General features: G+C 52.3%; 1 protein-coding gene across 1 annotated transcript; it reads right to left on the reverse strand.

Moving 5' to 3' along the window:
• Positions 1-1,409: 1,409 nt before the first annotated feature.
• Positions 1,410-15,798, reverse strand: METTL22 (methyltransferase like 22). The gene is made up of 10 exons (XM_006867251.1): positions 15,666-15,798; positions 13,469-13,825; positions 9,236-9,276; positions 9,018-9,162; positions 6,016-6,087; positions 5,700-5,753; positions 4,218-4,298; positions 3,920-4,022; positions 2,027-2,195; positions 1,410-1,445 (listed from the first exon to the last, which is right to left on the reverse strand). The coding sequence occupies exons 1-10, from the start codon at positions 15,796-15,798 to the stop codon at positions 1,410-1,412; spliced, it is 1,191 nt and encodes a 396-aa protein (XP_006867313.1).
• Between the last annotated feature and the right edge of the window lie 414 nt (positions 15,799-16,212).

Here is a 16,212-nt window from a genome sequence, read left to right on the forward strand (position 1 = left end):
TAACTTCTTACACACTTGCCATTCATTCCATTGGTACTTTCCTATCGATTGCTGTTGTCAGGTGCTATCATGTCAGCGTCTAAGGAGTAGCTGGTGGGTTTGAATCTCTAACCACGTGGTCAGTAGTCCAGCGCTGATTCTATAGTACCACACTAGGACTTCTTCCTTGTTGTTGTTAGGTGCCACTGAATCGGTACTGACACCTAACGACCCTATGTACAACAGAATGGAACACTGTCCGGTCCTGCGCCATCCTCAGCGTGGCAACAATTGTGAGGACTTCTTCTTATCAATACCCAAATCGTATATCCTGAAATATCTCATGGGTCTGATCAGAACAAGTATAGGAATGGGGGCAGAAAGGAAGCGTTTGAAGTCAGGGCTGTCTCCGAGTCCAGCATATACTCCAAAACTAGACCCACGGCCCCTGAGTTGATTCTGACTCATAGTGTCCCTGTGTTCTGGGTATCAGCGGCGGCAGCCTTTTGTGCACGGTGTGGGAGCTGGGGACAAACGAGTCGTGAGCTTGGGTAGTGGGGCCTCTGGGTGGGGTGTTACTGCTGTATGTCTGCCTTCAGTCCCACACCCTCCTCAGGAACTGGTGTGCCCAAGTGACTCAGACTCATGGCTGGAGCATGAAAACCACAGAAATACACAGAATGTGGGACGTTCATACAAAATGGGCTGTGGGATCACAAGGTTGGCGGCGCAAAACCACCAGCCGCTCCTCAGAAACCCTGGACAGGGTCGTTATGAGCCAGAACCAACTCGATGCCACAACATCGTCCCGAGCACTAGAGTCCCGGTACAGGTGAAGGCACACTGCACCCTAAGAACACGCTCAGTGGGTATAGCCGGACATGGATGGCCCCTCTTAGATATCCAACCAGAGGCAACGGTGACTGGCGGGTCCCTGGGGCAGGGCAGCGTTTCTGTTGGCGGTGATGAAAACACCTGGAAATAGACAGTGGTCGTGGGTCCCAAGCAAGGGTGCGTATAACTCACGACACTCAAGTACATTTCATGGTACACTGAAAATGGTTCCAATACCAGGTACACTGTGATATATGCATCCAGCACAAACAAAAGTTCAAAAAAGGAATAAAAACAAATGAAATGTAATCAATAAAAATCACTAAAAAAAAATCTGAGACCAGTCAAACAAACACCACCACAAGCGACATCCCACTCGGGTGTCGCGTCCCGAGTGGGGCCAGCACCAGCATTCCTGCTGAGGGAAGCATTACCAACCCTAAAGAGCCCTCTCGGGTCAGTTAGGGCCCATTCACCTTTCATTCAAATGATCACATCTCCAGCAAGTTGCTTTGGTGAGCGTGTGAATTTATTACAAACATATGACAATGAGAAGGGCCACTTCCCGCATGGCTAGGCCTCCTCGGGTGTCCTGCTCATGGCACGGGCTCCGCCAGGATCCGCCAGAGCTCCTGAGACACAAGGATAAGGGTTTACAGTAAGAGCTGGATGCACGGGAATGAGCTGGGAGGCCAACCGGCATGGAGTGTACACAGGGCACCACACCCCCCAGGGCAGGAACAGGAATGCCTCCATCTCCTCCTCCTGCTTCTTCATGGGGGACACACTGTGGGGGTCAATCCCGGTGACCACAGAGTGGTTGAGGGTCACAAACCAAGGGGCCAAGAGAAGGCAGCAAGCTGCCCTGCCTCCTCCGCTTTGCAGGTTCAGGGAGATACCCCTGGGTGGGTTGTAGTGATGTCACCAGCGTTCATGCCACCCGGTGCGTGTCAGCGTGGGGTCATTTGGGAGTCACCACACCGACAGTGTTGGGGTGCATTTCACTGATGGACTGAGGCAGTGGCTGCAGCTATGGGTTCACACATAGCTATGACGTGAGGATGACAGGGGACTGGGCGGTGTTTCCTACTGTTGTATGTGTAGGGACACCAAGGGAGAGCCGGCTGTGGGACACCTTACTACAACAACAACAACAACAACAAAGCGTCTCCTCTGCCCCAGGTCAACCTGCCAGGCTGCAGGCCACACCTACCAGCTGTGGGATGCGCTCGTAGGCGAGGTTCTGTGGGAAGGAAGCTTCCACCGGCTGCACCTGGAACCGCACTTTGCCAGGGGTCCGCTTCTCCAGGGCGTGCAGGGAGGCACGGAAGTGATCGTAGGCCTCGCACGTCACGTCCAAGTGTCTCAGCGTAAAGTTCAGCCTGGAAACCAAGCAGCCAGCGGCACACGGTCTATCTTCTCCTCACAACTTGTCCTCCTGCCCCCACGGCCCTCACTTCACACCAGTAGGGCTTAGAGGAGGGCCTGCTATGCGCTAAGTGTCTGCACCCATCTCCTGCCTGGGAGGTGGGAGGGCCGGCACCCCCACGTTATAGATGTGGAAACTGAGGTTCAGGAAAGTGTAGTCCATGCCCAGAACACCACCACTACAAAGACAAAGACACAATCCCTGCTTCCAAGGAGCCACAAGTGGGTGCGAGAGGCTGACCGTGAGGGGTTCTCTGGGGGCCTGTGTACCCTCTGCCTGCACCCAGCATGGGATGTGGTGTGGACTGTCCATCCCGTGTCCACCTGAGGGCAGAAGGAATACCAGGTGGTGGCAGAGGTGCTGACAACACAGAGCAAAGAACTGGGGGACGGGGAGATTCCAGAAAGACGCTGAATCGGGAACCAAGTTTTTAGATCATTCCCAACCCTGCCATTCTCACCTCTCAACAGACTCTCTCTACAACCGTCTCTACAAGACTACCTAACTTGAGACTCAAACTCTTGCCTTGGCCCACTTTTCTTTCAAAAAATCTTTTATTATGAAAGAGTCCACACGTACAAAAGGATCGAAAGCAGTATACTGAACCACCACGAAGCCACCAGCCAGCTTCGACTACTGTCAGCTCATGGACACAATGATGCCATGCAGGCTCTCACTGACACACACCCACCACCCCTGGACAGTAGAGCATGTCCTCTGTCAACGTCAGTATAGAGCTCGTAAAGATAAAGGCGTAAAAAACAAACAAAACTGCAACACCGGTACACCACTCACGCCAATTTACCCATAATTCCGTCTTATAAATCTCCACTCAGGGTTCCACTGTTCCTGAGTGTCTCTGTATTTTCCCTTCATAGTTGGCACAATCAGGATCATGAGGTCCAGACATTATCCATAGAAATAACACTGCAACGAGTGTGCAAGTACGACTGGCTTTGTCTGCACCAGGACTGTCTCCCAGGGTGACTATCTTACAGACTCCGATCTACCTGAGGTCCAGACATTCCTCATCAGTGTCCGTATAAACCACACTGCAAAGACCACACAAGTCGGAATGGCTTTGTCTGCACTAGGATTGCTCCCATGGGGTGACCATCTAGAGAGGGAAGTGCTGGGTCAGTAGGGTGCTTTATGGTTTGCACTACTTGTTCCAGACTGCCTCTCACAAAGGTTTGTAAATTAGAGAGAAAAATGTGTGCGCACTGTCTGAATCTGCCTGTGTATCACGGTGTGGACACTCATTAGACGGGAGGCCGGCACTTCCGGAGGTGGGTGGTTGGCTGACAGGGTGCTGTCTGGACAGAACAGGAGCCTGGGGTGCTGAAGAGACAGATGGTGTCTTAGAACGTTCAGAGAAAGAGGAGGAGACGGTGTGGTGATGGAATGTTCTGTGTGCTACGTCTGATTGCTAGTCTACTCACACACCTGCTGCCGCTTCAACAAGCTCCAGGAGTCTCAGCTTTCCTCCCTTCATCTGTGAACCGGGGACGAGGGTGTCTAACCACAGCACGGGGTTTGTATGAGGCCTAAGAGGGCTCGTGTATGGACAGGACCCGCACATGGCCTGGTGCACAGCAGGCATCAGGGAGAGCTCATTAGGAAGCTGAGGGTCTGGCTGAGGTGCGGCCAGCGCGGCCCTGGCGGTGTGGAGCTCACCTCTTCTCCACCGACAAGATGACTGTACTGGCATTCTCCAGTTTCTGAGTGAGTCGGAAGAGAGTCTGAAACAGGGCGTCTGTTAGGTCATCATCGTAAAACACTGCAGGGCAGAGAAAAGGTATGAGTTAGGTAAAACGTGAAAATCTTACAGAGAAGCAGTTCTCATGGGACCCACGTGGACGTCCTAACAACACAGAAAGGCGACAGGTAGATGTGACAGAATGTTCTGGAAAGACTCTTCTCAGAATTCCGAAGGGGACACTGTGGCTTTGAACCTAAGGAGAACAAAGCTTACCTTCTGCTGCAAGCAGTACAGTGGTGTGGTTGTACAGGTCAGAGATGTCCTCTTGTGACCAGGAGAAGGGGACTGCAGGATCTGTGGAAGAAGGACAAGGTGTCTTAGGCTCACTCCTGTCTCTGCTGCTAGAAGCTCTGGCCGAGACTGACCGTGAAGAATCGGGGGCAGCGGGGCACCACCAGACAGTCACTTGTCTCAGGTGCCCTTCCCACACGGAGTCTGAACCAGCCAACGAGAACGGCCGGATTGCAGCCTGTCCAGCTGCATGGGAAGCAGCCCTGTGGAAAGGGATAGCACCGCAGCCCTCGGTCCTGTTGGCTGACTGGTGTGTGACCAAGAAAGCCGCTTACCCTCTCTGGGCTTCAGTCTTCTCATCTGGAATCCAAATCCCCCAAACCACTGCCAGGGAGTCAATTCTGACTCAGAGTGACCCTACAGGGCAGGGTAGAGCTGTCCCATCGGGTTTCCATGACTACTGAATCCTTCTTTCTCCCACAGAGCCACAGAGCCCCTGAGCGGGTTTGAACTGCTGACCTTCTGTTTAGCAGTCAAGTCCTTAACTGTCGTGCCACCAGGGCTCCTATGTTGTTAAGTGCCTTAGAGTTGGTTCTAATTCAGAGCAACCCCGGATAAGGTTTTCAAGGAGCAGCTGGTGAATATGAACTGCCGGTCTTGTGAATCAACCCGACCTTGCAGTCCAGTGTTTTAACCCACACCACCACACCAGGACTCCTATAGAATGGGGCTCATAGTCATAGTTCCTTCTTAGGACTGCTGGGGGTGTCCAAAGGACTCTTTCTAAATGTGATGGCAACTGTGAGTAAGTGATCTGTACAGTACTAACAGCTCCATAGACTCTTCTTCACAATAGTACACGACTGGGGTGGAGGGGAGGGCAGAGCTCAGACCTGTGCGTGCATTTACATACATGTACATATGTAAGTGCCGGGCACTTCACAGTAACAGCTTTCCCCACCCCTCAGTCTGACATCTGAAAGGAACTGAACCTTCATGGATGATGAAAAAGCAATAAGCTGGCAGGACCACCTGTGTGAGCCACTTAGAAACCGCATCCACCCAGCTTGCCCTGAGGCCAAGCTGTCTTGATTCATGCTGAGGCCTGGGGTGGACCGCCACACACGAGGTGGCTTCCTGGTCTGGAACAAGGAGGGACTCTCAGGGCACCACTTTTGGCTGTGGAAATGCTCTATGCCCCAGAGACCAACAGGCTTGGGTTCAAATGCTGACACTGTAGGTTACTAGCTGTGTGACCCTGGACAGGTCGCTTAACCTCTCTGAGCATCAGTCTTCCCTCATCACCCGGGGATGGTCACGTCAATGTGGTGGGACTGTGAAGACCAAGTGAATACAGGCACATCAGGGGCCTGGCTGTAGCTGGAACGCCCTGAAAGGAGTTCGTGGGAGTTGGTGGGCCTGCAGCAGAGCAGAATCGAATGGGGAGTCTCAGGAAACACCCACCTGTGCATAGGTCCTCTTCCCGCCAGTCCAGTTCTCTAACCTTGACTGAGCCACCTGTATGAGAACAAAGGCAGACACACAGTTAGGAAAGAGGCAGATTTGTGCAGGTGGCCCCCCCCCCCCGGGGAGCCACCCACTCATTCTCTCCCCTCCTTTCAGCCTCCCTCTGATGACCCATTACAGCACTGCCTGTAACCTGAAGCCACATGAAGGTCAGGACAATGCCCACTCTTCCATCACCTGGGTGTCAGGAGAGGCGGTCCCCAGCTCCCCACCTGTCCCCCCTGCCCCCAGGTGGACACCTGCTGGGCCTCACCTCCAGCGGCAGTCAGGTGGCTGTTGAGGGTGATGTTTTGCTGGCACATGGCCAAGAGGTCAGCCCCAACATCTGGAAGTACAGAAGGGCAGGTCAGAGAGCACAGGCCGGAGAGACAGCGTGACCTTCACCAGGGGTCTCTCCGGAAAGAGTGGGCGGCACAGAAGGGAAGCGGTAAGATCGAGAAGGGCAGACCCTCTCCCGGATCTTTTAGCGCCTTTCCAAATTCCCCCAAACAGGAGCTGATCATCCAGGTGGGGCAGAAGCAGTATGTTTTCAGAGATGGGATGCTGTTACATCACTTTTTCTGGGGAGCGTTGTTGTGTTGTTAAGTGCTGTTGAGTCGGTTTCGAATCTTAGCAACCCTGTCTGGAGTTTCTGAGGATCAGCTGGTGGGTTTGAACTGCCAACCTGGTGGTTTGCAGTCTAGTGCTGATCTGATCCTACAGCATACAGAAAGCATTTCCCTTCAAGGCTTCAGATGACCCTATGGGCCAGTGTCCCGGGTTTCACTGCACAAGCACAGCCACCAAACAAAGCCCCCAACTAGGAGCAGTGTGAGTTTCAGGGACCTAAACCCAGGAGTTTCTGACTCCAAATCTTCACTCATTCTTTGGTATTCTAGAAATCAGAGCTAGGAGGGTGTTTGGGGTGATTAAACTGCCTTGACTCAGAGCAGATTCCATAGCTCTTACCAGAGTTCTGACTGTCTGCTTCCCTCCCCTCAGAGCCTCTGTTACTCTAACAGCATTTCAACAGAACCCGCATGTGGTAAGGTGGGTCCTCCCTGGGGGAAGCAGTGCTCTGCCTCTCCTTTATGTCCACCTGGGAGACCCTGTTTGTGCTGGGCCAGAAGGTAATGACCCTGCGTGTCCATTCCCCAAGGCACTGGGAGAGGAGGCACATGAACACTTTTGTCAAAAGAGATCTTCCGTGGGATGCAGGTATATGGGACAGGTGAGAGAGAGCTGGCGGGATACGGTCAGGGGTCCTAGAGGAGGTCCCCTTTATCCCTAGGCTAGCCCCAGAGGGAGTTTGTGAACTCTGAACCAGGGAGCATGGTTGGAAACCCCTATATGGTGAAACTCTCCTGCTGGACTGATCCCTACAGGCAGCCTCTTGTGCAGCCTCTGGTACAACGCCTCATACAGCCTCTCATACAGCCTCTCGTGCAGCCTCTCATAAAACAGGGCAGACCTGGCATTTGTTCCTCTAGAGGTGACAGTCACTCTGTCACATGGGGTCACTAGGAGTCAGAACTGACTGAACAGCAGTGGAGGTGTTTTTTTCATGTGACCCTAAGGAGCCTTGGTGGCTCAGTGGTTAAGTACTTGGCTGCTAACTGAAAGGCTGGAGGTCTGAACCCACCCAACGGCTCTGGGAGTCATGTGCCCCCTTAAAGATTATAGCCTAAACAGAAGTTTTATAACAACAATGGGGGAGTCGTTAATTGGACAGTCCAGAAACAGAGGACCCTAAGACCATCAAGGGAGAAGAACACAAGTGGAATGCGGGACCCTATCCAGAGAAGCAGCGACACCAGAGATGGAGGCAGAGATGAGGACATGGAGAGAGAGAGCAGCTGAGGGCTCTAGATTCATGGAGAGAGAAAGGCTGTGTGCTGGAAGGAGGCAGACTTGCAGAATGTGCCCTTTGGTGGTGTAAATTATTATATGTGCCTGAGTGTTTTAAAAAAAAGCTAAATGAATAGAAATATTGTTAAATCATGGTACATGGAAGGGATTATAATCATTGTAAAGAAACAAAGTGTATGATTTGTTGAATGTAAAACTGATGATCTGCCCTGTAAACTTTCACTCAATTCACAATAAAAAACTTTAGGAAAAAAAAAAAAAGATTACAGCCTAAAATCCCTGGCGGGACCCTGAGCTTAAATTGACTTGATGGAACTTCACACCACCACGTGAGCCTAATAACTTAAATGATTAAAAAAGCATCCAAAGCTTACGGGCACACCCACTTCTGAGGGTCAACACACAACAAAGAGCATACTGACCAACGTACAAAATAAAACGTTTTTTTTTTCTGACATGGGAACATGTTCATGGTAAACAGCTTTTAAAGGCTGGTTACAGCACGTTGTAGATACGTAGTCTAATTTCAGCTATCACCTGGGTGTCTACACACAATAAAGGAAAGTGAGCTCCCACACAGACTCTCGAATGCCAGCTTCCTGAGACAGCACCTTGATCTGTCCTATTCGCTGCTGGATTCCGTGTCTAGAATCGAATCTGGCACGCTATTGCTGCTGATAGGTACTGTGGAGCCGATTCTAACTCATAGTGATCCTGTGTAGTTTCTGAGGCTGTAAATCAGAAAGCCTCATCTTTTTCCCTCAGAGAGGCTGGTGGGCTCGAACTGCTGACCTTGTGGGTTGCAGTCCAGTTTGTATTCTACAGCACCACCAGCACTGCCCAGTACGAGAAGGTGCTCAGTAAACTGCGTATGGTTAAAAGGATCAGGGGAGTTGCAAATGGAGTGATGTTTATTTGCTACTTTACAAAATTTCCGCGGAGAGTAGGGAAAACGTTTATCATTGCAAGGGGAGCACCCTAAACCTGTTTTTACAGGCTTATCCAACTGCTGTCATGTTGATTCCAAGTCATGTCTGAATAGAGCTACGCTCCTGTCTTCTCTGAGGTGCCTGTGTGGCCTCAGTTCGCTAAGCTTTCACTCAGCAGTGGCACATCTGTACCATCTAACTGGCTGATTTTGGGAAGGAGATTGCCAGACTTCTATTCCGTGGTGTTTCTGAGAGGACTTGAGCCTCCAACACAGGACCTCTCTGAAGCCATATAAAGGGCCTCTCTCTCATGGTTTCCTGAGCTACAGGGCCCAGATCCTTGGAAGCATAAACAACCTTCTATCTGTTGGGTGATGTCCCCTTTACTGATGTGGTGCCACTGGGTCACTCTGGTCACACTGAGAAAATGACCAAAGGGGAGCAGCCCGGCGAACAGACCTTTGTGTTAGGTCCTCACCTGTACAGTACACGGTCTGGGCCATGGTGGCTGCGACGATGCTGGCGAGCCCAGTGCCTGCCCCGAGCTCCAACACGGTGCGTCCCTGGAGGAAATCCCGTTGGAACAGGATGTAGTCTACCAAGAGCAGAGCGCCCCGCCACACCTGCAGAGACAGGTAGCGTGAGGTCCCCGGAGGGATCTTTCAGAGCCCAGGGCAGTGCATGGGATCTACCCACCTGCTTGCCAACGTCCTCCAGGGGGGTGGCCATGGTGTGTTCTGGACCAAGAGAAAAACGCCCACTGTGAAAACAAGGCGGACAGATAAACAGACAGGGGCTCACTGCAATCTACAAACACAGTCTATGGGGGGGTGTGCAGTTAAGCGTTCCAAGAAGCAGCAGAGAAACAGGCTGTGCCCCTGTACGGCTGGGAGGGGGCTTTGAGCACCACTCCTGGGCCAGCCCAGTGGCTGTGACGACCTTGGTGTCAGTCTGGCCAGTTATTGAATCAACCCCTTGTCTAGGTGCTGCTGTGAAGGTGACGGTGGAGGTGGGATCACCACCTACTGTCAGTAGGCCTAATGTAAAGCAGCTCATCCTCCAAGACGTGGGTGGGCCTTACCCAATCAGTTGAAGGCCTGAAGAGCAACAACGTGTCCTGAAGAAGAAATTCTGCTTTACAACTGCAGCGCAACTCCTGAGTTTCTCGCCTGCCCTACAGACCTTGGACACATCAGCCCCACAACTGCACACGTTATTTCCTAAAAGAAACCTCTTAGTATTTGTACAACAACCAGCCGCCGTTGACTCGACTCCTGTGTGTCAGAGAACTGCCCTCCATGGGGTTTCTCAACGGTTGATCTTTTTGCAAGTCGATTGCACCAGACCTTTCTTCTGAGATGCCTCTGGGAACCCCAAAAACCCCCAAACTTTCAAGCCGCAATGGCAAGGGGGCCAACTCCAAAAACAAAACGAAAAAATCCGCCCCTTTTTTTATTCCATTTTTCCACAAACTCTTTGGTTCTGTTACCCTGGAGAATCCTGGCTGACACAGTGGTCTCCCCTCAGGTAGCTGGGATCTCCGTCGCAGTGGACTGGAGTCATCAGAGGGCAGGAGCCACACCTAAACGAGCGCTTACATCAAATGACACTGTTTACCTTCACTAACACGATCACACTGACAACATATCTAGGCTGTCGAATTGGTTCCGACTCATAGCGTCCCTGTGTACAGTTTCTGAGGCTTTAAATGTTTGTGGGAGCAGCAGGTCTCATCTCTCTCCTGTGGAATGGCAGTGAGCTCAAGCCACTGACCTCGTGGTTCGCAGTCCAATACTTATCTCTTACAACCACTGCGTCCATTCCAAAATATTGAACTACACTTAGAACCACACTAGAGAGTCACTACGTACATCTGAATTTATATCCTTCTTTAACCAAAGAGCAGTATGGTGAGTAATTCATCAGTGTTTCCGAGGATAAAACACAGGGGGTAGGGAAAGAAAACAGAAATACGAGATGATGGAGCCAAAGAATGAATTTTTCATGTGATGGTAAAGGCTGAGATTAAAGCTAGCATGTGGGCACACGCATACACACACAGATACACACACGGTAGGGGGCGTCCCATGCTTTGAGAATTTGTACAAATCAACCCACACACTCACAACAAAGCAGCAGCAGGAACTGGGTGAATGAGAGAAGAAAAGGAACTGGAGACTTACGGCGCAGGGAGAGGGCCTGGGGGGCGGTAAGCAGTTACCACATTCAGCTGCTAACGGAAAGGCTGGAGGCCTGGCAATCTACTTTAGAAAACTCAGCCACTGAAAGCTCAGTGGGGCGTATTTCAACTCTAACCCACCTGGGGTCACCACGACAGTGACTGGTTCTGTGTGTTTGGTTTTCGGACCCCAGCATCTTGGTTGGATTTGATGCTGTGGGGTGGACGTGACTTGTAATAAACAACCGTCATTCAAAAAGACTTCAGATTGCTGTGGCCACTTGGTTTGAAAGTGGAGTCGAAACAGCTACACTAACACAGCCGCCGGTGGAGTTCCTTGACTAAACGTTCACTAGACACCTTCTCTGTGCCAGGCCCTGTGCTAAATGCTTGCTGAGCACTATCTTATTTAACTCTCAAGACCATCCAGGAAAAAAATTCTACTATTATCTCATCCTCTTGTCAACAAAAAGCTAGCTGCTCTCCGGGAAATTCCAACACCGGGCGACCCCATGTGTGTCAGAGGAGAACTGGGCTCCATAGGTTTTCACTGGATGATTTTAGGGCACTAGATTGCCAGGACTTTCTTCCAAGGTACCTCTAGGTGACTTGAACTACCAACCTTTCCGTTAGCAGCCTTACCCAGGGACTTTGCACTTTGTAGATGAAGTTCATAAGGCTTGACAGGGAGAAGTGGGCTGCCTGGGGTCAGAGCGGGCAGGTGGTCGGCATGGGAAGGGGACCCGGGTCATTGGTGTCGGAGCTCGTGTCTGCTGTTTGACTGCTGCTTGCTCCCACCTCCAGCCCTCTCCAGCAGAATGGAGAGTACCTACAAGCATCACGAGGGACCTACACAGCCCTGGGCATATGCCTCCCACAGTGGAGGGTAGTGACCTTGTGGCACGCAGAAGTGTGGGGAGGGCAAAGTCTTCTCTCTGGCTGTCCTTTTAAACTTCTTGTGAACTGGGTGAAGCCTTACAGAGCAGATCGCCAGCTTCCCATTCAACAGTTCACACACACCTTGCTTCCTTTCACTGACTGCAGTCGTCAGTACGGCATCACTCATCCCACTTTCACCCTGTGTCTGCTGTTGCCATCCCTCCTTCCTTACCCTTCTGAACGCTGTCCTGGGGGAACTGCTGACCTTTTCATCTCAAGTGGCTGATGATTCTAAGGTGTGCACAACTGTCTGGTGCTATCGGTCCCCTTACTGAACACTGAGCCTCAGGGGTGAGCTGAGATGCAGACCTGAAGGGAGACGAAGGGCCATTTTCATGGTCTCGGGGGCTCATCGGTCTCTATCAGATCAGTAAGCCTGGTCTTCTCTATGATGTTGAGTTTTGTTGCACATTCATTTTCTCCCACCCTATCCAGGCCTTTCTAAAGCAATTCTTTAGAGCAGCTGGCAGTGATAGCCGGGCACCACCCAGTCCTTCTGACCCCAGGGTCATAGAGACGGACGCTCACATGTTCCAATAGCCCGCTGGACGAGCTGTCTCCATGTGTCTCTGATCTTCATCACTCTTCCTTCCTCCACACACAGGTTGTCCCTGAGACAACCCACGGATGTTCTCGCTTCCACAGCCCTTCTAGGACCCTCATGTCAGCTGCCTCCATCTGTCGTCCCAGCTTTGCATCACCCACTGGTGACGGCCTGCCTCCCAGCCCATCATCACCTCTGCAGTCTTCCTGGCAGGCCCTGTCCTTGGCCCTCAGCCTCTGAAGGTCCCACTGCCAGGGCACCTCTCCTCCTAGAGCGCTGTTTTCTTTGAGTGGCTTCAGGAGCCTCAGTCCTGCCTTCCCAGCTGGCTGTTCAGAGGGTGTTCCAACTCCCTGTCCAGATATCAGGCAGACCTGGTGGGCCCAGGCACAGCCCCCTGCTAGGTGGTGACATGAGGCACTGGACTTCTCAGAGTTGCCCCTTTCTGGATGCCCCTAGCCAATATCAAAGACTAGCTCCTTTCCAATGGAAAGCCATTTTATGGTCAAACAACACCATGACATCGCAAGGGTGTCAAAGATAAGCCTAGGGTTCAACAGTGATGAAGACCTATGTGCTGCCCCCTCTGATTCAGAAACAGCAAATCCTACCCAGCTAACTCAGTCTCCACACCTGCAGGAAGCAGCACGGCTCCCCTTCTTCCTGCTTGGAGGCAGGAGTGAGAGCTGACGGCAGGCAGCTCTCCTTTACTGACCACGTAACTACATGCCAGGCTCACTGTACAACAGTGAGAGGCTGCTGTACCCATTCTACAGATGTGGAAACAGAGCCCAAAGGGCTCCCACTGCCAGTCCAGGCTTCCACTAGTCTACCTGTAAGTCCAGATTGAAACACTGATGCTGGGAGAGGCGGTAGCCATGGTGTGAGCTGACTAGCAATCAGAGCCCACGGGCAGGAAGGAGCATAGCTGTGAAAGTGGGAAGGGAGGCGGTGGAGTGGGATGAGGCTGGAGAGCTGTGCAGAGACCTATCACATAGGGCCTCTAAGTCAACCCGAGTCATTGGGTCTCAACCCCAAGGGTGATGGGGAGCCACTGAGGAGTCTTGAGCAGGAGAGTGACCTGACCATGGGTTTGGGAAGCAAGTACCCCCTTTGGACAGCAGCCCTGTTTGTTTGGTCTCACCAGAGCTGGTTCCGATGACCCAACTTTCCCTGTAACCCCCAGCCTGGGCCTGAACACAGAGCTAGCACTGAGACCACCACGTCCTGATAGGCACCGGGGGCTGCAGGTGCGCCGGGCTCTTGTTACCTATTCTGATGATGCCGTAGAGACTGCCTGTTTGCGTTCTGTCTTCTGGGATGTCGCCCTCATCCTGGGACAGAATCACAGGGTGCACCTTCTCTCTCAAGGGCCTCGCCGGGTCGGGGTCAGAGGTGGCCCGGGGTCTTCTCACTACATTCAGGTCTCCATCCTCGTCCAGCTGGGCTCCTGCCCCCTCCTGGCAGGTCTGGAGGGAGAAACCTTCAGGGCTGTGGTCACTCCCTGGAAGGGATTCTGGGGGGCTTGCCTCAGTTGGGGAAGTCTCCTCTGTGTGAGAGTCTCTGTGGTCTCCGCCCTCAGCCCCAGACTCCTGGCTCCACAGAAGCTTGAACTGGGAAAGGAAAACTGAAAAGAAGACAGAAACAAAATGGGTGGGATAGAGACATCGCCAAAGGGTCTTCTTTCTCTTTCTCCCCTTCTTTCAGAAAACTGGATTTTTAAGGAGTTTTAAAGGCCAGGTGGGAACACAAATGCTGGCAGAGAAGGCCTGTTTGCTTCAGCTCTGCCCACAGGAGTAGCCCGCACTCGGTCCATGCTACTCACTGAATTCTCTCAGCTGCTCCAAGGGCAGTTATTATTATCTGTTCCATTTTACAGATGAGGAAATTGAGGCTTAGGAGGTTAGAGCTGATCAAGGTCAATCAGTATGTAGCTGAGGCTTTGGTGGGGTTCAAGCCCAGCTGGCTCTGCTCCTGAGCCCCCCTGGAAAGCCTGGAGAACCACCAGTATGAGGACCTGAAGTGCCCACCCTGGAGCCTCGGTTTCCTCATTTGCAGAACGACGAACCTAGTACCTTTCACTGGGTTATCCCACCCAGAGACTAAGTCATTGCTGTCTCTTCCGACTCACAGTGACCCCCTAGGATGGAGCAGGACTGACCACGGGGTTCCCAAGGCTGTCATCTTCCCAGAAGCAGATGGTTCCTTCTTTCCCCTGTGGAGAGGCTGTTGGGTTTGAACACCTGATCTTTCATTTGGCAGTGGAGCACTTAACCACTGCACCACCAGGAGCTCCTTCATCCAGAAGCTAAGATGGGATAATGAGTAAGGCACTGTGGGGTTAATTCACTGGACTGCAAGGTTGGTTTGAACTGCAAGGTTCGCAGTTCAAGCTCACCAGTCACTCTGCGGAAACCCTATACAAGGTCGCCACGAATTAAAACCGACTCAACAGCACTTAACAACAACAACAGCATGAAGATGGGAAATTTCATCTCATGTACTTTGCACATGTCATCAGGAGGGACCAGTCCCTGGAGAAGACCCCCAATGAGACGGACTGCCACAGTGGCAGCAGCAATGAGTTCAAAGATCACAACTGAGAGGCTGGCACACGCCCGGGCAGTATCCTGTTGTTGTACATGGGGGTGGGGTGGGGTGGGGGGCTGAGTCAGCGCCCACTGGGCAGCATCTGACACTACACCATAGGCTTTCCAGACCAGCCATTTCCCTCCCTTCCCGATGATGTCTGCTGCTCCTTTCACACCTGCCTACACAACCCGGAGCTCCCTCTTCTCCAAGAGAAACGTAAGACAGCACAGGCGGAGTCCGGCAGCGGGGACCTACCTATAGCTCTTGCCTCCGGGCCTTCTGCAGGCCTGTCCCTTTCCTTCCCTTCTGTGTCTGGACACATTCTTCTCAGCTTTGAGGGTGGACTTCAGCAGCTTCTCCTTTAGCCCACCCTGCCCCTGCCTGGCCTAACTCCCTGTCCCAGTCTCCTCCCACAGGGACTTGCTGTCTTGTTTCCTGTAATACCCTACCCCTCAGCCCAAGGGGATCTTTGGAAAAATGCAAATAAAATCATTGTATTCTCCTGACCATCCAGTGGCTTGTCATTATTCTTAGAAGAACATCCAGCCTCATCACATTGGACACCGAGCTCCTTCATCTTTCCCTTGAGACATGACGGCAGGGCGGGCAGAGGGAATGAAGAGCAGGGGACAGATGGTGTCCACCTCATGCTGGTCTCCCCTCGTGGGCTCCCGCCGGTGGAACTGCTACATCCACTACGGCCTTCTCAGGTTCGAGTCCTGAGGTCAGCACACGGCTGCTCAATGAAAAAAGAGCACCGAACAAGCGGAGTGAGAGGAAGAGCTACACAGTGCGGGCTGCCTAGTTGTCTCCCCGGAAACAAGAGCATCATCAGCACACAGAAAGGAAGTGGGACGCAGGCGTCCAGGTCTCACCGGGTTGCCCCACGCCGTTGAGCCGCACCATGAGGTGTCTCTGATTCGGGGTGTAGAGGTGGACGTCTGACAGCACAGTGTCACTTTTGAAGGTGATCTCGTCCATGGCTGAGGAGGGAGCCGGCTGGACCATGGCCTGGCACCCACAGAAATCCTGGGCAGAAGCACCTGATGGGGAGTCGGCAGGTCACAGAGGGCACAGCGCAAACAGGGCCCCCCAAAACCACACCAGCTGCCATCTAGTTGATCCTGTGTGTGATCTTTCAGCAGGAGATAACCAGACCTTTCTTCCAAGGTGTCTCTGGATGCACTCACATTACCAGCATTTCAGTTAGTAGCTGAGTGCTTAGCTATTGGAACCATGCCAGGACTCTTAGGCGGTAAGTGGTATAGCAACCACAACTCTTCCTCAAAGAGATACTCTGAGGGCCTTGGCAAGGTAAAGGGATGCAGCTCGAAGGGAATTCCATTTCATCTGCATTACATTCATTTTCATAGTTACCGCCTATTTATGGCAAGGGACCTGGTTTCCCACTTATATTGATGA

This window comes from Chrysochloris asiatica, unplaced genomic scaffold, assembly GCF_000296735.1.
Source record: "Chrysochloris asiatica unplaced genomic scaffold, ChrAsi1.0 scaffold00102, whole genome shotgun sequence".
Classification (NCBI taxonomy): Eukaryota; Metazoa; Chordata; class Mammalia; order Afrosoricida; family Chrysochloridae; genus Chrysochloris; species Chrysochloris asiatica.

Bases quoted from the DNA above. Each gene is read 5' to 3' on its own strand.
- METTL22 (XM_006867251.1), bottom strand. From the start codon at position 15,798: ATGGTCCAGCCGGCTCCCTCCTCAGCCATGGACGAGATCACCTTCAAA. The intron at 13,826-15,665 runs GTGAGACCTGGA...TCTTCTTTTCAG, and splicing joins CAACGGCGTGGGGCAACCCG to TTTTCCTTTCCCAGTTCAAG. The intron at 9,163-9,235 runs GTGGGTAGATCC...CTGTCTCTGCAG, and splicing joins TGGAGGACGTTGGCAAGCAG to GTGTGGCGGGGCGCTCTGCT.